The sequence below is a fragment of the Myotis daubentonii genome, chromosome 14 (assembly GCF_963259705.1).
Source record: "Myotis daubentonii chromosome 14, mMyoDau2.1, whole genome shotgun sequence".
In the NCBI taxonomy this organism is placed as follows: domain Eukaryota; kingdom Metazoa; phylum Chordata; class Mammalia; order Chiroptera; family Vespertilionidae; genus Myotis; species Myotis daubentonii.
The window spans coordinates 11,023,526-11,042,100 of record NC_081853.1 but is presented as its reverse complement, the minus strand read 5'-3'; the positions used below and the strand labels follow the sequence as shown (position 1 = coordinate 11,042,100).

The following is an 18,575-nucleotide window of genomic DNA, read 5'->3' as shown; positions in this document are numbered from 1 at the left end:
TGGGGAGATTTAAAACCCCAGAAGGAAATGAAGGTAAGAGACACTGTCTCTTCGAACTCTTCTGTCCTCTCCTCTCCTCTCACCTCGCCTGCTCTGAGGGACTCTTAGAAACGCCCTTTGTAGTATGTGATAAGACACAGGAGACCAGGGTTCTTAGAAGGAGAGTAAGCTGGCAGGGAACAGATCATTTTCTTAAAAGAAAAGAAATAAAACACAATCACAATAAGGCATTGAAATATTCAGTCAGTGATGGATTGCTCTCTGACGACTTTCAATGACTTTGGCCGATCAGGGTCTATCTACTTTTAATAAAACAAAGAAGGAGGACAGAGTCTTGCTGTTGCTTTTTAAAATTTTGCTCGGACTATGGTATTTTTCCCCCGCTCTCATGTATTCTGAGAAGTTTCTTTCTTTTGATTTAGACTTCCTCACTTGATTTTATTATGCCATAAATCTATGTTTGGCGAGAGCCAGGGTATATGTGAGACCTAAGCAGCTTGCTAGATAACATCTATCTCCCCCGCCTTATCTTTAGAAGATTAAACTGAGACTGTTGTGTCTGATGCCAGAATAGATTTAACCAATCATGTTTCCTTTACATGTAGGTCAGTCCAAGGGACAATTCTGCGCTGGATCCTATTATCCATGGGTTGAAGGGCGTCGTACATCATGGTAAGTAAGCCACGTTCACTTCCTTTTGCTGGGAGGTGAAGGGCTAAGATCTTCCTACAGAAATGGGTTATCTTGCAGAGGACAGAGGGTGACACTCATTCCTCATCCCCTGATGTTGAAGGGCATCAGAGCCATTATTTGATGGGTAAGGAGCACGCCCATTCATTACCTACAAATGGATCTGGGTTAACAGTAAGCAATTTATTTCTTTTCAGGTACCACTCTGAATGCCTGTGTCATAAATCAAAATGCCCTGAGATGTACCTACCATTCATATGCTTTGAACCTGCCACTTGCCTCATCTCTCTTCAAAAAATAGTCTTCTTTCAAGTATCTTTTAATTTATACATTTCTTGATTTGCCTCTCAGATTGAGAGGGAAAATTTTAAGTAGCTGTGACAAGTCATTAAACTTGGCCGCATGTGAGCAGGCACCATCAGCTCCTCGAAGGGAGAGAGCCCGGCCGTAGTTCTGTGCGGCAGGCGTCTTATCCCGGGGCATAAAACTGGGAGAGAAAGTAAGATAAATGGGTTCTGTCTTTCCCAACTGGTTTTTATTGGAGAGATTTTCCTGCAACTTTATTATCGGTAATACATCATTACCTGTGACATCAGGATCCTCCAATTTCAAAAGCACCCTTGTCGCAGCGAGGGGCGGAGTCTGGATGTAATGTAATGATTTTCAAAGGTTTAATAATCTAAGTAGAATTTCAAAGACATTGACGGAGATAGCATTACTAATCATAATAAATCTCCCCTTATCTCCACGCTGTGATAAAATGTCTTGCACCGGCTGGGAGGATTGTCTTTAGACATTAGCCAACTCTGCAGTATTTAACTATCCCACCTCTCCCCTTTTAAGGGAAATTAAAACCAGCTGTCAGTGTTTGGTTGCAGCAGGTGAAATTTTGGATCGATCTGCTCCTGTATCACACAGCAGGTGACAAGAGTAAACCTCCTCACAGTAGAGAAAAGACCCCATAGAGGTGTTCATTGTAGGAAGTGTCTACGGCTTCTTCAGTTTCAGTTTGTTGTGTCTTTGAAGCAGACCTCACAGAGCTGTGAAGTAGGTCGTATGACAGGCCCCCTAGGGAACAAGGCACCGTTGCCAAAACTGCTTCTGTCTGCACGTTTGTGTGTGATGTTGGTCGCAGAGTGGAGTGTGGGCAGCTTCGGCGGTGCAGAGAAAGCTGGTGTGTGGGCAACACGATGTGTATTCTGAGCTCCTTTCCCCAAAGATCCCCTTGCACACGCCATTGATCAGACTCCTTCTTGACATTCCGGTCCATAGTGTAGATTCTGAGTTTGGGTGTTTGAGAAACATAGTAAATGATAATATTAGGTCTTCCTTTCCCAGACGAGTCTTCCTTTTTTCAAACCAACACACTGGAAAGAATTCTAGAAACTTCAAAACAGACACCTGTTCTTCAGCCAGAGAGGACGTGCTCCACCAGCTGTGGCATCTGTGTAGCCCTGGGTGTGCTCACTTCCACAGAGATATGCAAGGAGATCCCCTATGTTACCGACAGCAGTGGGCTCCCTTGAACTCTCAGAGCCCCAAATCTCAGCACACTCACTGCATGGTCACCCTTCAGTTCATCAGCTGTGTCCTGGCACAATCCTGGCGTCTTTCCTCCTTACCCACCATGGCCTCCAAGGCGCTGTCACGTGTAGGGAGACTCTCCTGGACACAGGAGGGTAGCAGGCATCTGGGCTGCAGTTTCTGCCCCAGCTTCGGATTGACAGCCCAGAGGAGACCTGCAAAAAAGCAATTACCTGCGAAGGCCGTGCACTAACTTTTTCAGTAAGAGCATGGCACATCTACTCTGTGACGTCACAGGGCTGGCCCGTTGACTGGGACCCACACAGGCCAGCCCTCAGGGACCTGGCAGGGAGGCGAAGTGCTGCCTCCCGGGGCCCAGCCTGCCCAGTTCACCCCTGTCAGCCTGTGCACTGGCTGTTTCTGTTTCCTCTGTCAGGAAGGTTCTGGAAGTCCCTTAGCTCACAGCAAGGGGGTCGCCCTCTTACTGTTTCTGTTCTCAGTTCAGACCTTGCCTCCTCAGAAAGTTCTTAACCATCTTAGCAAATTACCCACCCTCTCCCCGCTCCCTGTCACATCATCCTAGGTTTCTTTCCTCAAAGCACTTAGAAGTATCTGCAATTACCTTGTTTGCTCACCACTCACATATTACCTACGAAAGCATACGCTTCATGAGGGCGAGAACCCGTGCCTGTGCGGCAAATAGTAGATGCTCAGTAAACATTAACCAAATGAGTGGGTCAAGTAAGCATACACATAAGAGAAGATATCAAAACGTAAGACTGGAAGAAAGGGAGGGGACACCAGAGGGCCCCGGGATTTGCTTCAGTTGGGAAGAGAAAGGAGTGGAGATCCCGCCCTTGGTTCTCAGGCTGTGGCTGACTTCCGTGGTGACAACCCTCATCACTTCCGTCATTCTTGCAAAGGAGAATGGGTTTCAAAGGGCTAAAAAAGAAGGTTGTTGTTGTGGGAACTAGAAGCATTTTCAGTTGCAGGCCCACTGAGGGCTTTGAATGCTCTGCCTATTTGATGGGACATGAGTAATCGTGCCCTTCACAGAATCTCTGGCTTGGGAATGATGACAGAGATGTGTAAAGAAGAACAAGTCAATATGGATTTTTATTGTAGTTCAGAATTAGCTTTGATTTCTTCAGCTTGGGGAGTCATATCGTAGAATATTGATGTCTCATTAATGAATGTTTTATTAATGGGAGGAATCTTCTGTTCCTTCAGCCGAGATGGGAATGAGTAATCGGTCACTCCAGCCAATCATCCCTGGCCCTTGGTCACTAGGGTTCTCTGTGAAGCAGACGCCGAGATGGAGTTTTAATTGCAGGAGGGTTCTTGTGGGGAGGGACTTCCTGCAAAGGATGAAGAGAAGAGGCAGCAGGAGCAGGTGGGGCGAGCGTGGGACCGCGGTGCAGGTCTGGCACCGCTGAGAGGGGTCAGGAGCCAGGAGGATGGCTGAGGAAGTCCTGGCCAGGCTGTCGGAGAACCGCAGGGCAAGGCTGCGGGCAGGAGTTGTATGTTGGGCGGGAGCGGCCCAGCCCCGGTCCCCAGAGTGTTGTCCTTGGCTGGAGCATCCAGCGGCGGGGTGGACGCAGTGGTGGGTCCCGAGGCCCGGCGCCTGCAGACTGTCCACCCGAGGAAGGAGGGTCCGCGGGGAGCATTTCCACACCTGGCACGGAGGTTCTCGTCCTTCCGAGGACATTTTCCTAATCACCTTCCGGTCCTCTCGCTGTTAAAAGACTCGGTGGTTGCCCTAGCTGGCTTGGCATAGCTGTGATCTTATCAACAATAAAAAATATATTAAAAATAATAAAACATAACAAATATATGAATGAATAAATAAAAGCCTCCGAGGTTCATACCGCAGTGCTGTTCCCAGGAGAAATACCAACACAGGACTCATACGTGGGAGCTCTGTTCCTCACCGTCCCACAGTGGCTATGTGGACAGTGCCAAGAGATGGACATGATCTCCCATGTCAGTTAAAAGTGTTTATTTTTTCTTTCAAGTTTTTGGGTTACCTACTCTTGTTCTTTTTCATGGTGTCCACCCCAACGTCGCACGGTTATTAAGTACTTAATCTAAGTCTACCACGAAGCCAGGCCCGGGGCGCTCCCCCGACGTGGACCAGCCCTTAAGGCAGTGGCTCTCAACCTTCTGGCCCTTTAAATACAGTTCCTCATGTTGTGACCCAACCATAAAATTATTTTCGTTGCTACTTCATAACTGTAATGTTGCTACTGTTATGAATCATAATGTAAATATCTGATATGCAGGATGGTCTTAGGCGACCCCTGTGAAAGGGTCGTTTGACCGCCAAAGGGGTCGCGACCCACAGGTTGAGAACCGCTGCCTTAAGGCGTTTATGGACTCTTGGGAGGGAGAGGTAGTTTAAGCATGTAACCACATTGAAGAATGGGAGCAGAACACTGAACTCACACTTGGGGGCTTAGAGAAGGCCTCTCAGATAGAGTGACCACCGAGAGGAGTGCGGGGCGGGGAGCAGCAACAAGAAGGACTTAAGGAGTGGCAGAGGCTGTCCAGCAGAGAAGGGCGCGCTGGGCGGAGGCAGGACCCGTGGACGAGAAGGAGCCTGCTGTTTGAGGCGCTGAGCTCAGCGACGTGCTTCTCTGACGCTGGGGAGAAACACCTAGAAGCCTTTTGGCAACACAGAGTGCTGCTTCTGCGTGTTTATTTTTCTGTTTAAATTGTGATTTTTGCAAACTGGAGAGCCATGAAGAATTAGAACTAGAATGGAGAGAGGGGATCTGCCGTGGATTCTGGTCCTAGCTACCCATCAGGCAATGGAAGGAAGCACTTCAAAGTACCTGATCAGGTATTTTATTTACTACCAGTGACCGCATGAGAGGCCAGTTAGACTCTAATTGTTAGAGGGAGAAATTGTGAGTCCTACTCCCTGCACTGACTGGTCATGTATGGGGCTTTGCTAAGCGAGAAACCCAGCCATGAGAGTAGCCAAACCTCTGAAAATATTGGTTCTGAAGAACATCGTCTAGTTCTCATTTTAAAAAATGTGTTTTACTGTGTCCACACTGCACATGCACATGCACAAGCTGGTGTGGGAGCTGGGGTAGAAACGTGGCCTCCGTGACACGAGGTTTACCCAGCTGGCCAGTGCTAGGAAGTGGACGTGATCTCTCATGTCAATTACAAAGTGTTCACTTTTTTCTTTCAAGTTTTTGGGTCACCTACTCTTGTTCTTTTTCGTGGTGTCCACCCAAACAGAAGGCTGTTTTGGTACATATTCTAGAAAACTGTCAAAAGGCACCGAAACACTAGCCACTCCCTCTTCCGTTATGTCAGAAAGACCAGTTTTTTATTTTTGAAAGGAAACTTGCTGTTGAGCTTTGACTGCCTGCCCTCTTTTCCTGTCCCCCTCCTTGCCATCACTTCTTACTTCCCAAATGGACCACTCTGCAGTGCATAGGTGCATGGGAAGTGGTGGTGGTGGTGTGTGTGTGTGGGGGGGGGGGGGCAGTTAGAAACGGCCTCAGGTACTGGCCAGAGTGAGATGACTCAGTGTCCTGTCCTTGATCCCCAGGCTCTTCTGAGAAAGCCATCAGTGAGAGTACCAGTAAATTATTACCTGAGAACACTCTTGTGAATGTCACAAAATGAGGCTCCTGGAAGCTTCTGTGAACACTGTGCAAGTTGGGGCTATGACAAGATCAAAAGTTTCTTTGTAGCCTGGCCTGTGTCCTCAGTGGTTGGGTGTTGACCCCATGAACCAGGAGGTCAAGGTTCGATTTCCAGTCTGGGCACATGCCTGGGTTGTGGGCTCGATCCCCAGTAGGGGGCGTGCAGGAGGCAGCCCTTCAACTATTTTCTCTCATCATTGATGTTTCTATCCCTCTCTTCCACTCCCTTCCTCTTTCTGAAATTAATGGAGACATATTAAAAAAAAAAAAGGTTTTTTTGCAAAATAGCTTCCCTAACTGACTGGTTTATTTCCTGGTCTCACCTTTGCAGTGCTTTCCACCCATTTTCTCCCCTGCCCTGGGTGCTCGTCATCAACTCCCCACATCTGTGGACAAGGTCATGGAACAGCTGGAGTCAGTCCAGGCATCTGGCAGGCAGGAAAGAGAGGGAGTGAACTGCCAAGTGCCGACCCGGCCAAGCGATTTCATGTGGCATCAGAGCTGGTGCCGCCTCGCCTGTCCCACCTGCTGGCGTGGTGGTTCCTACAACCAAGCACATCCTGTGAGCGTCTCTAGACCCCGAGCAATCTGCAGTCCTAGCTGGGTGGGCTTCACCGGCCTCACCGGCCACCAGCCCCAGGGTGTGGGCTCCTGGCACCCCACCCTGCTGTGCGGACGCAGGTGGTGCCACCAATCAAAGGCCACGTGGGCCTTTTCTGCCAGAGTCACCCATGCCGTACCTGCCGAGCCAGCAATGGCACATGTAGGTAGAGACCCAGGAGAAATACCCACACCAGACTTGTACACGGAAGCTTTGTTCCTAACCATCCACAATGGAAACAGCCCACATGTCTACCAGTGGGGGCTGGGTATACAGGTTGTAGTGTATTCATTCCAGGGAATAGTATTACCCAGCAATTAAAAATAACGAACCATTTGATATACACAAGTGCAAATAACACACTTATGTAAAGTTCAGGAGCAGGCAAAACTAATCTATGGTGACAAAAGTCAGAAAGTGGGGTGAAGGGGTATATGGAATGAGAAAGGGATAAGAGGGAACTTTTTTAGGTGATAAAAATAGTATATATCTTGATGTGGAATATGGCTATATAGGTAGAATATAAAAATATATAAAATATCTCCTTAGATTTGTGCATTTTACAATTTGTAAATTAAAGAATAGCCTATATGTATTATACATTAATTTCTCAATGATATTTCATGCACAGAGCTCAAAACTAATCTAGCAGCACGCACCACATAGCTAACTGTAAAGAGCCCTGACAGTGGCACGTGTTGGCAGGATATGAATGCCAGGATCTCTAATACAGTGGGGCCTTGACTTACGAGTTTAATTCGTTCTGTGACAGAACTCGTAACTCAAATTACTCATATGTCAAATCAAAAAGTGAAGGAGTGAGACACGTGATGCTGAGCTGATGTTGTGGCGTTCACTGTGACGTTTGCTGCGCCAACTAGCGGTGGGGTATCTGAAGCTGGCTCGTAACCCGAATTTTAGCTCGCAACTCAAAGCAAAAAATCGGCCGAGAGACAGCTCATATCTTGAAGAACTCCTTAGTCCGGACACTCGTAAGTCAAGGCCCCATTGTACTTGCTGGAAACAGTGTGGGAACTTCATTGAGCAGTGCCCCTCCCATGTGTGTCCCCTAGAGCAGCAGTTGGGCACCTTTCAGACCACAGGTTGGTGACCGCTGCCCTAGAGAAACCCCGACAGGAGCGTGCCAGGGGAAGTGTACAAAGGTGTCTGTGGCATGGTGTTGCCTAACTGCCCAAACCTGGAGACGCCCCACGTGGCTGTGGTTTGATACAGCACAGTGCCATCTTACGACAGAACGTTTCACCGATGGATGGAAAGGGCGAGAATCTGCCTCTCCACCGCCTGGGCACCTCCGAGAGCCACAAAGCGAAGGGGAGTCTGAAGACCACATGGCGTGTCCCTCAACCTGAGGTTCAGAAAGTGAGAAACCCGCTCCTGTGTGGTTTAGGGGTGCACCTGTAGGTGTAAAACTAAAAGAAATGCAAAGCACTGAGAATTTAAAAAGAGGCCAGTGGCTACTTCTTGGGGTGGAATGAGGAAGAGTTGAGGGTCTGGACTGGCTCAGGGAGGGGACCAGAGCTCCCCCTGTTCTGAGTGGAGGTCACACCGGGGCTCACTTGGTTACTTGTAACCAGTGCATTTGTTTTGTGCAGCTTTCGGCACGTGTGTTGAATTTCACAGTCGAAGACGACAGTGAGTATTAGGATTAGCCTTACAGAGTAGGAGAGTCAGACAAGGCTTTCCTCTGGGACAGTCAAGTACCGAGTGGCCCACCGACAAGCAGAGGGGAGTGACAGGACTTCTTAATGAACGATTCACCATAAGCAGCCTTGGCAGGCTGTTCTCTCTACAGCTTGATTGCAGGCCATAGAAGGACCTGCAGCTGCCTCGGGATTGTATCGTTAAGAGATGAACTGGGGAGCCAATACCTCCTTTCAGAACTTAGAAAAAGGAAGTCAGAAACCACGGGGGTGGGATGTTGGGTGACGGGACTGAAAGCAAAGGCCTCTCGCTGCTGCTGTGCTGGTGGCTGGCTCTGCTGAGTGAGGGTCTAGTTAGCCCGGAAAGCACCAGAGTCCTCCTGCCGCCCTCTGAGCTGCTGCCATGCCCCCAATACAGAACCAGGAAAGCAGGCCGCCGCTCGGGGCTTGAACCAGAGTCCTCGTGATGTCAGACCGGCCCTCACGACTCCCACACCACCGCCTCTGTTCCCTGCCAGTCACTGCATTTTTCGGTCTCGATTGAGGCTCGTCCTCTAGACTGTTGACGGGCGAGTGAAGAAATACGTAGACCCTGGTCTGTCCTCACTCCAGCACCAGTGGCATTGTCCCTGGGCTCGAACATCTTGGCATAAACTTTCTGTCTGAGGCTAAATGGCTCAAGTTTCTAAAAAATATCTTATCTGGACTTTGGGAGAAGAGGACAAATCCTAGAATTAGGGGCTTCTGGGGGAAAAATAAACCACTGGGCAGAAATAGGGGTCTGCCTCTGCACAGACTGGCAGTAAGAAGAGGGGGCAGAGGTGAGGTAGGGGTTTGAGCGGTTCTGGCCTGTTTTGCGCATGTGAACTTTAGGCCCCTTTAATCACGGCTTCTGTTCATCCTCCCGTCCATCCGTGCCTAGTAAGTGCTGGTCAGGGTGTTGAGGGGAAGCTGTGAACGAGATGCCCCCTCCCTGTGGGAAAATTTTAATCTCATGAGGAATTGGGGGGGGGGGCTTGCTATTCTTGGTGCTAAAGGTCAAAAAGACTAATATTATTTGCCTGCAGAGTCATCTTGTGTGCGCATGAATAAGCAGGTGGGACTTTGGGATGAGTTTTTATAAAAAGCCTGCATTATGGAGTACTCGTAAGGAAATGGAATTTGTTAACACCACTAAACAAGGAATCTGGAACAGGCTGCCTGGGGTTTGACTTCGGGCTCGCCAGCTAGGGAGCTGTGTGATCCTGTACAAATGGCTGCACCTCTCTGTCCCCGAGGTCCCACCTTGGGGATAACGAAAGTACCTGCCTCGAGTGTGTTCATGCTGAATGAATAGGACAAGGAAAGTACCTACAGGGAGGGGCTTGGCATGTGTTCACTGTCCTCCAAATCACAGGTCAGCAAGCACAACCTGCTGGCCAAGTCTGGCCTGCAGTCTGTTGTGGTCAATAAAGTTTTATTGGAACTCAACCACACTCATTTATTTACATATGTCTATGACTGCTTTCACGCTACAAGGGCAGAGTGCTTGCGAAAGTACTCTGACACTATCTGGCCTGCAAAGCCTTAAGTATTTACTCTCCCACTCTTTTTTTATGATAAAGGTTTTTTGGGGTTTTTTTTAAATGTTTTTATTGATTTTTTAGAGAGAGAAGAAGGGAGAGGGAGAGAGATAGAAGCATTGATGAGAGAGAAATATTGATCAGCTGCCTCCTCTATGCCTTCTACTGAGGGCGTTGAGCCAGCAACCTGGGCCTGTGCCCTGACTGGGAATCGAGCTGGTGACCTCCTGGTTCAGGGGCCAGTGCTGAACCACTGAGCCACACCAGCGGGTTACTCTCTGACTCTACACAAAATGTTTGTCCACCTGTCTTGTCTGTATAGAAGCTATTATAGTAGCTTAACTGTCACTATTGTCTTCCCACAGTGGATTGTTAATGCCGGGACAGTGTGAACACCCTCTCAGGTCCCCCCTTACCATATGGTAGACTTTACAGAGATGGACTTGATTTTGCCCAAATCACCAAGTGATCATAATGTATTTCAACTGAATTCAGGAGGGTTCTATTTTAGTGTTTACCTTAAAGAGAGAAATCATTCCAATTACTGTCTCCCTTTTGGGTAGGAAAGGTCATGCTGCATTATCTACAGCCCACTGGTAGTTTTGAACATCTTAACACGTGAGAGTTTCCCGTGTGAAGTTTATGTTTGCCTCATTTAATTATATGGAACTTTCCTGAAGTGTGCTAAAAATAGGAGCTCCGTGGTCTTGACTAATTGGCTCATGTCTGTTATGGATCCAGGAAGGGCAGATGCTTATCTGGACACTTTTGATCTCAGAATCTTCTAGAAACAGGCGCACTCAGGCCATTTCCAGTTTCCTGGGTTTTGGTGTGTCCAAACCTCCACCATAGCTGTTAGGTATTTCCATTTCTTTTCTTAGCCACAGCCAGGAAATGGGATGCTGGGAGGCTTCTGTTCTATCATTAATAGTGCTGCTAACAATAGTGTTAAGACAGAAAAATACTTCAAAGGTGATTCCTCTGGGGCTACGTTTGAATTTGAGGCTGGTTCTCATTTGACCAGCCTTCTCTGTCAATATTTTGTCTTTGAACCAAGTTACAAGAGCCCAGGGAAATGTGCTTTTCCTGGACGTTTCGATGGGATGTGGAGAGCAAAGAGAGTATAAAAATATGCCCCCAGTTACCTTCGCAGGAGTGCTTGCCGAAGCCCTCGAGGCTGCCGCGTGATGCTCTGACCCGCTGCCTGCGAACCCCGTGGTGTAGGAGGCCTGTTGTGTAGCGGCCAAGAGCACAGACTCTGGGTTTGAATGTCAGTTCTGCTCTTCGCTAGTTGTACAACCTGCTCTTTGTGGCTCCGTTTTCTCAACTGTATAATGAGGTAATAATAATGATAATACCAACCTTATTGGTTTGTTCTGAGGAGCCAGTGACTCACTGTATATACTTGTGCCTGGGCAGGTCAGCCCTCCCACCACCACCAGCATCGCTACTGTCACTGGTTGACCTGAGCAGAGAGGCCGTGTGGCAGCAGGAAATGACGTTGGAGTTCCGAGTTCTGCCTCCATCAACACGTGGCTATTGAAATAGGATGTGTGCTGTTTGACTCAGTTGGGTCATAGAAAAATAAAATGACATGGTGGAGACAATGGTGAGAAAGATGACGAGGTTCGGTGAAGGTCAGGAGAAAAAGGGTAGTGGATACGGAACCAGAAAGCGGGAGAAAGGAAGAAGCAGGAGGCCTCGCGGTTCACCCCTGGCCCGGCTGGGTGCCTGGCAGGCCGGGAGGGGCTGCATGTGCAGTCTTATTCAGTCCACAGCAGCACAGTGAGAGAAGAGTTTCTAATCCCGTGGGAAAGATGGGGGAACTGAGGTTCAGAGAGATGGGTGCATTTGTCCCTGCTCATGCCGCAGAGCGACGATTGGAGCCCAGTGTTACTGGACTCCAAAATGCCCTCTCGCATTGACATAACTTCCTAATCATTGTCAAGGTCACTTGCCTGTTGCGTGCCTCGGTTTCCCCTCTGTGAATTAAGTCATTGACTGAGCATCAGAAGGAAGCTACAAGACTGTACATATGCCAGTTATGGCCCCAGAGAGAGGCAAGGAACGGAACTGTTCTGGGATAACATGGATTTTGTCACTAGGTGACTCTGTAGCAGGCCAGTCCTACCCAGTGATTTTAAGTGTTTAAAGAGAAATTGACAGTTTTTTCTTATAAAACGTTTTGGGGAATCCTGAGGCACTAAACAATCTTGGGCTGATAGGAAGCTGGGGCTTTCTATTGTTAGTTTAGCTTATACACGTCACTAAAACTGGTTGATTCCTTGTTTTTGGTGTTTTTCTCTAAAGACCAGCACATTCTGACCATACACCTTCCGGTGTAATACTTTGTTCATTGGTGTGTGCGTGTGTGTGCATGTGCGTGTGTGTGTGTGTGTGTGTGTGTGTGTACGTTTTCAGAGTAATTCCATAATTCTTAGTTACTGCTGCATAGTCTTGTCTATATGTTGATTGTTCATCATATCTTATAAAGGGTTTTCTTTTCCTATATAACTAAAGCATTGAAAATATTAGGTTATTAACACACTGCAAAATGCAATCAATCAGATGATTATCATCTAATGTTTTAATGATCACATTTTTAATCCAATTATGCATGTTTGAATCTTTCAAATTTTCTTTAATTAAAGATTGCCTCCTGGCACTGCTATCAGAAATAAGAAATTGAACAGAATTGAGCCAGTTATAATTGAATGTTGAAAGGAAGCTTCCAGGATAACTGGGCCACGCCGGGCTTAATGGCTGACCATGGCTTGAAAGCCCTCATACAAAATTTCCTAATTGATAAGAAAAATTTAATCATCGTCGGATAGACTCCGTTTGCATTCAAATAGCTATTTCTTGTTCTAAATAAACCTCCCCTAACTGATTATTCATATTGTCACTCAGAATGCTTAAAAGCGAAAGACAGAGTTGGGTGAAATGTAGACTCCTTAATACAGTGTGTATTTAATATAAAAGTCATACATTATTCATTTTTGCAATTTGAATAACTTTGAATTTAGCATCCCTGTTCCTCATCTTTCTCTTTGATGAACAATTAATTATTAAAATATAATATTGTCTGCACATGGCACTGGGATCCTTGAGAGGGGGCCATGAGGTGCACTTCTCTTCAGTTCTTTCATCTAGTACGCACAGCACCTGCTCATCATGATCTCGTGGAATGAGTGTAGTGTAAGTAGAGCGTTTCAGATATTTTTCTCAACTAGTTAAGTGGCTGGGATAGGAATGTTTTGACTTCAAATTACTAATTAGGATAGAAGTTGGAGGCAGAAGGCTCTGATCAGGATGGGTTTGAAGTCAAACTGGCCTTTTATAGTGAGATTCCTTTAACAAGCACTTCTATGTGTGCCTAAGCCTGGAACTAGTGTTAATTCATTCACTATTCAGAATCTCCTTAGGAGGTCGATAATATGAGAATCCCAGTTTACAGAGGAGGGTTCAGTTACAGGGAGGTGCAATGACTTGTCTGAGGTCAGACCTTCAAGTAAACAAGGTAGGATTCAAATCTGGGGGCCTGGTTCTAGCACTTCCCTCCGTTTTACAATATCTACATGTATTACGACTTTCTTGAGTTCTTAGGGGGAAGGTGCATTCCTCCTTCCCACAAGCTGTGTATCAGGGACTCTCAGTTTGGGGTCCAGCCGTTGAGCGAGCGCCTTGTGGCTTAGGTGAGTTTGTGGACAGCGCCGGAAATGCAGGCCACCATGTCTAACACTATTTCTGACTGAGTATGAAGCATCGTGAGTACCCCATTTGTCAGCGGACGCCATCTGTGGGACTGAGCAGGAAATGGCATTTTGAGGCAGATCAGTAAAAATTGATGTTAAATTTGAACTTTAAATCTCAAGGGGCAAAGAAACCAACTCAAGATTTAATTCTTTAATGTCTGTTCACAAAAGAAATGATCATTAGTGGTGGAGGCACCTGAACATGTTCTAGTTATGACTATCTAGGTGGCTTCCTAACATTTACCCTCAGCCCTAAAACAGGGGACGGGTGGCTCAGTTAGTTGACGTGTCGTCTCATGCACCACAGGGTTTCGGGTTCAATCCCTGGTTGGGGTGGGGAGTGGGCCAGTCAATCTATGTTTCTCTCTCTCTCTCTCTCTCTCTCTCTCTCTCTCTCTCTCTCTCTCTCTCTCTCTCCTTCTCTTTCTTATCAGTGAACATACCCTTGGGAGAGGATAATAATAATAATAATAATAATAAGTGTAAACTGTGCTCTGGGGGCCAATCAGTTCTGCTGCCTGTTTTTATATGGCCCTAAACTCAGGATGGTTCTTATGTTTGAACCCTAATTAAATGAAATGGCATTTCTCGCCAAAAGAATTCCATTTTTGTTACAGAAGACCCATATTTTAAAAATTGTCCTCAGTGATTATTAGCATTTTGAATAATGTTAATAAGGTTGCGGAAATGTTTGTTACATAAGTACCCCCTTGGCCTGCAAAACTTAAAGTACTTATTACCTGGCACTTCACAGAAAACATTTGCTAATGCCTGGGGTCAGACACAGGGTGAGCCGGCCTGCTCGCCGCCATTGCTGGCCTTGATAAGTCAGGGTGCACAGGGCCCTGTGCCAAGCCTCTCGCATTTGTTAGCGTGCTCCGTTGTCACAGCCGCCCTGAGCAGTCAATGCCCTCAGCGTCCCCATTTTACAGATGAGGGAACTACCAGCGAGGTTAAGATCTGTCCCTGAAGTCACACAGCTGGTTCCAAAATTATGCTAGAGCTTTGGCAAAGAGAACGCGAAAATTCTACCCTGTACTCCTCAGGTGGGTGAAGAATGTGGCAGGTGGGATGTGCCTTTACGGCTCTAGTAATCCAATATTTAAAAAAGCAAGACATGTGCTCAAACACTTAAAGGAAATACATGGTTACGGTTATGTAAGATGTACGTGGTGAGGCTTCGGTAGTTTAGAGGAATAATAATAATACAAGTAATAATTAAAATAATGATATTAATTGTTTACGACATGTTTACTATGTTTCACGTCTTCCTGAACCCCTTTCTTGTAATGATTTATTTAATTCTCACGACAGCCGGGAAGGTTTGGTAACTGAGATCGCGCAGCTCCCACGTAGGAGAGTCGGGATTTGAACCCTCGGACTGAGAATCCGCTCCCTTGTCCAGCCCCTGTAGGGATGGAGTGAAGGGCCAAGGAGGGCAGTGGTGTGATTGCGGTTTTCAGCACTCAGTGGCTTTTCCTGCTCCCAGGCTCAGTGCTCCAGATTCTAAGGGGTTTCCCTGAAGAAAGAATCCCGTCCGAGTGTCTGTATTCTCCCCCAGTTTTTACTTGGGCTCCATTACTTCACCCTGGTCTTCCACTTTCCTAGCAGTAAAATATAAGAATTAGACCAAAGTGGTGCTTTTCAGTATCCTGGGCTCCCAGCTCAGCGTCAGCCTGGGTGGCTGCACATTCAGCCGTCGGAGGTGCCCAGCTCCTGCGTGGCTTTTGTTTGAAAAAAGGGGCTCTTACGCTCCTGAAGCCACTGAACTGGGGATCTTCCGGGTCTCAGAGATCTGAGATCCGAGTGGTAGACGGTAGTGGAACGAACAGGAACAAAGCCACCTCTCTGTGCCCCTTCGCCAGGTCTGCCCGCCTGCCCATCTGATCCACCTTCTAACCAGTAAAGCCAGCACCTGCCCTTGTCGGTCAAGGACAGAGAAGCCCTCGCATCCGTAGCAGTGGTCACGGCCGCAGTTTCCAAGTGTCCCTGTTGAAGTCACGGGCCCATACGGGGACAGAGTTCCCTTTGAAATCTAGCCCCTGAGGCTGGCAGCACAGGCCTTTCTGCTGTAGCTTTTATGTTCTTTAAAGCCCGGCCTTTTCCTCCTATGGGTGCTTCACGGGCTTTGGCTCGGTGTGGGTTGCCGGGATTTCTGCTCACTCCCCGCCTGCCTGCGGCGTTCTTAACTGCAGCCCTTAGGTAGGGTCAGACCCCTGGGAAAACTAAAGATGTTCTGCTCCTTCCGTCCCCAACCCTTGATCCTGAGGCAGGTGGTGTGCTGTGCTGCAAAGCCAAGTGCACCTTCAATATGAGGGAGAAATGAAGGTGGTGATTTTCTGGCCTCAATGTCAAGCCCTACGCACCCTCCGTTGCTTCCACAGCCCAGCAGTACAAGCAGATGCCAACATATTTCCTGCTCTTAGGCCGGCAGTCCCAGCCAAGCGCACTTGCAGGGATCCCCATCATTAGGCGGGGGGAACCAGGTTTAAATTAAAGCCCAGACTTGCCAGTGGGCACAGGGACAATCCCATTGTGTCCGGCCTTTTGTCGAACAGAAACCGCTTTTGTCGTTTTGATTATGGAGCCCTGTAATTTGAGGACTTTTGCCTTGATGGTTAATATTTAATATTTCCTTCAGAGAAGCGAATTGAAAAACCCATGTCAGAACCAAGCCAAGGTTTCTGAGCCTCATGGATAACTGCAGCTCCTTCGCTGTTCCCCGGTGGCCTTGGCTGTAGTTATTAAACCTCTCGGTGCCTCGTTTCCACGGTGTGAAATGGTCGTATTAAAAGTGTGTATTTTACAGGGTTGTGAAGCGAGAGTGCAGTGATGGTTCATTAGAATGGAAGCCTGCCCGGTGGTGTGGCTCAGTGCGATGGGCACCATTCCGTGCACTGAAAAGTTGCGGGTTTGATTCCTGGTCAGGGCATGTGCCAGGGCTGAGGGCTTAATCCCCAGTAGGGGGCGTGCAGGAGTTAGCCCATAGATGTTCCCTTCCTCTCTCTCTAAAAATAAATTAAAAATCTTTTTAGAAGAATAAGAATGGAAGCCTGGATTCTGAACTACCTGGTTTTGCATTCCAGCGGTGTAAATCGTTAGTGATAAATAATAGGACCCACTTCACAGGGCTGTTTTAAGTATTACATAAATTAGTCTTTATACTCAGACCTGTGCCTGGCACATACAGGAAGTGCTGTTTAAATGTGCTCAACATATAAAAACTCAGACTAGAGCCCTAACTGGTTTGGCTCAGTGGATAGAGCGTCAGCCTGTGGACTGAAAGGTCCCAGGTTCGATTCCGGCCAAGGGCATGTACCTTGGTTTCAGGCATATCCCCAGTAGGAGGTGTGCAAGAGGCAGCTGATCAATGTTTCTCTCTCATTGATGTTTCTAACTCTCTATCCCCTCTCCTTTCCTCTCTGTAAAAAATCAATAAAATACATATTTTAAAAAAAATAAAATAAATAAATAAATAAAAACTCAGACTAGAGCCTGGCATTTAGTAAATGTTGTGTTCTACTAAGAGGAAATGCAATTTTAATTATTCTAATGTAGTCTGTTTCTATTGAAGGTTTTGTATCATTCCCAGTTACCTAGGCCTCTTGAGTTTAGGGATACACATTTCCCCCAAAACCTGCACTATTTGTTCCGTAAGAAAGGAGAGGGAGGAGGCCTGAGGCTTGGGATGAATGTTCCTGTAGGCACAGGGGTGTCCATGAAGTAATCTGGGTCCCTGAAGTCCCCCAGGAATGTGCTGGGGTCCAGGGAGGGTGGAGGCCAGTATGGAGTTAAGGCAAGGCATTCGCAGGTGCAGCAGCCTAAAAGGGATGAGGAAGACACCCCAGACTTAAACTCAGGTCAGGGCTAGACCTTTGCAGCCCCAGGTAGAGACTAGAACTTTCTCTGGTTTGTGAAAGAAGCTGGATGATCGGGGAGCCTGATTGGGAGAGTTACAACACCGAGCCCTCACCCATGTTGCACTGTTCCTTCCTGCCTCAGGACCTTCACACATGCTGTTCCAAGGCCTAAGATGCTCTTCTCCTCCTCTCCCGCCCCCGCCCTTCAACACAGACCTAGCTCACTTCAACTCCTTTGGCTGAGTCAGACCGTGCAAGCTCCGGGGTCCCCCCTGCTTCTGCTCTGACCCCAGCTTTGCCCCCTAGAAGCTCTGTGACCTTGGGGAGGTACTCACCCCTTCTGTGCCTGTTTCCTCACAGAGTGACTGTGAGAGATCATTGTTGGGTCCCAGCTGAAATAGGTCATTTCTTCTTATGCCAGTGAAGACCCTTCCCCTCCACTTTTGTACAAGAAAGAAGCCTCCTGCCAGGGCCACCACTTTGTAAGTTCTGGGTCGTTCCTAGGTTAGGTTTCACTTCCATCTCCCCAGGCCCGGGGTGAGAGCAAAGTGATGTACCCGACTCTGGAGCTGCACCCTGACTCACAGTTCTTTCTCCCCCCGGTTCTCTCATGGGGGCCCCGACATTTGCCCCTCTGGTTATTCGTCCTAAAGTATTGTATAGAGAAGGGCTCTCTGGTGAGATGAGATTGTGAGGGTTTGGGTTAAACAGAGTCAAGCCTGTTGCTTCTCTCGGGGCCGCTCAGAGACTTCACTGTGCTGGTGTTGTGTCCATTTCCTGGGGAGCATTGGTCATCATGGAGCCTGTTTTCATGAGACGCAGTGCAGCCCTGAGGACACGCCCCGGGACCCACTGCTGTGTGTCCAGGGCTTTCCCACCACCAGTGCTGTGCCTCCCGGGCGGTGAGCAGACAAGCTTGTGATGTGGCGCCAGCATGCAGGGGTCTGCCTGTGGGTCTGCAGCACGCTACGACTTACCGTTGTCTTTTCTTTTGCCTCTTCCCCAAAACAGAGAAGGAGACCTTCCTGGATCCTTTCGTCCTCCGGGACCTCCTGCCTGCATCCCTGGGCAGCTATTACCGGTACACGGGTTCTCTGACCACCCCTCCGTGTAGCGAAATCGTGGAGTGGATAGTCTTCCGGAAGCCCGTCCCCATCTCTTACCACCAGGTAGACATCCGGCCTCCCCAGGGGGCTTCTGTGTTTGTTTGCTTGTTCTGTGTTGTCTTAACTATCTGACGTTGCTACATAGGATTTG

General features: G+C 47.9%; 1 protein-coding gene across 3 annotated transcripts in view; it reads left to right on the top strand.

Moving 5' to 3' along the window:
* The window catches only part of PTPRG (protein tyrosine phosphatase receptor type G), a 656,388-nt gene that overhangs the window by 513,457 nt on the left and 124,356 nt on the right, over positions 1-18,575 (top strand). For all 3 annotated transcript variants that reach the window (XM_059663089.1, XM_059663088.1, XM_059663090.1), the window contains exons 6-7: positions 606-672; positions 18,330-18,487. In XM_059663089.1, coding sequence (XP_059519072.1) covers positions 606-672; positions 18,330-18,487 — 225 coding nt within the window. The remainder of the gene's footprint in view (positions 1-605; positions 673-18,329; positions 18,488-18,575) is intronic.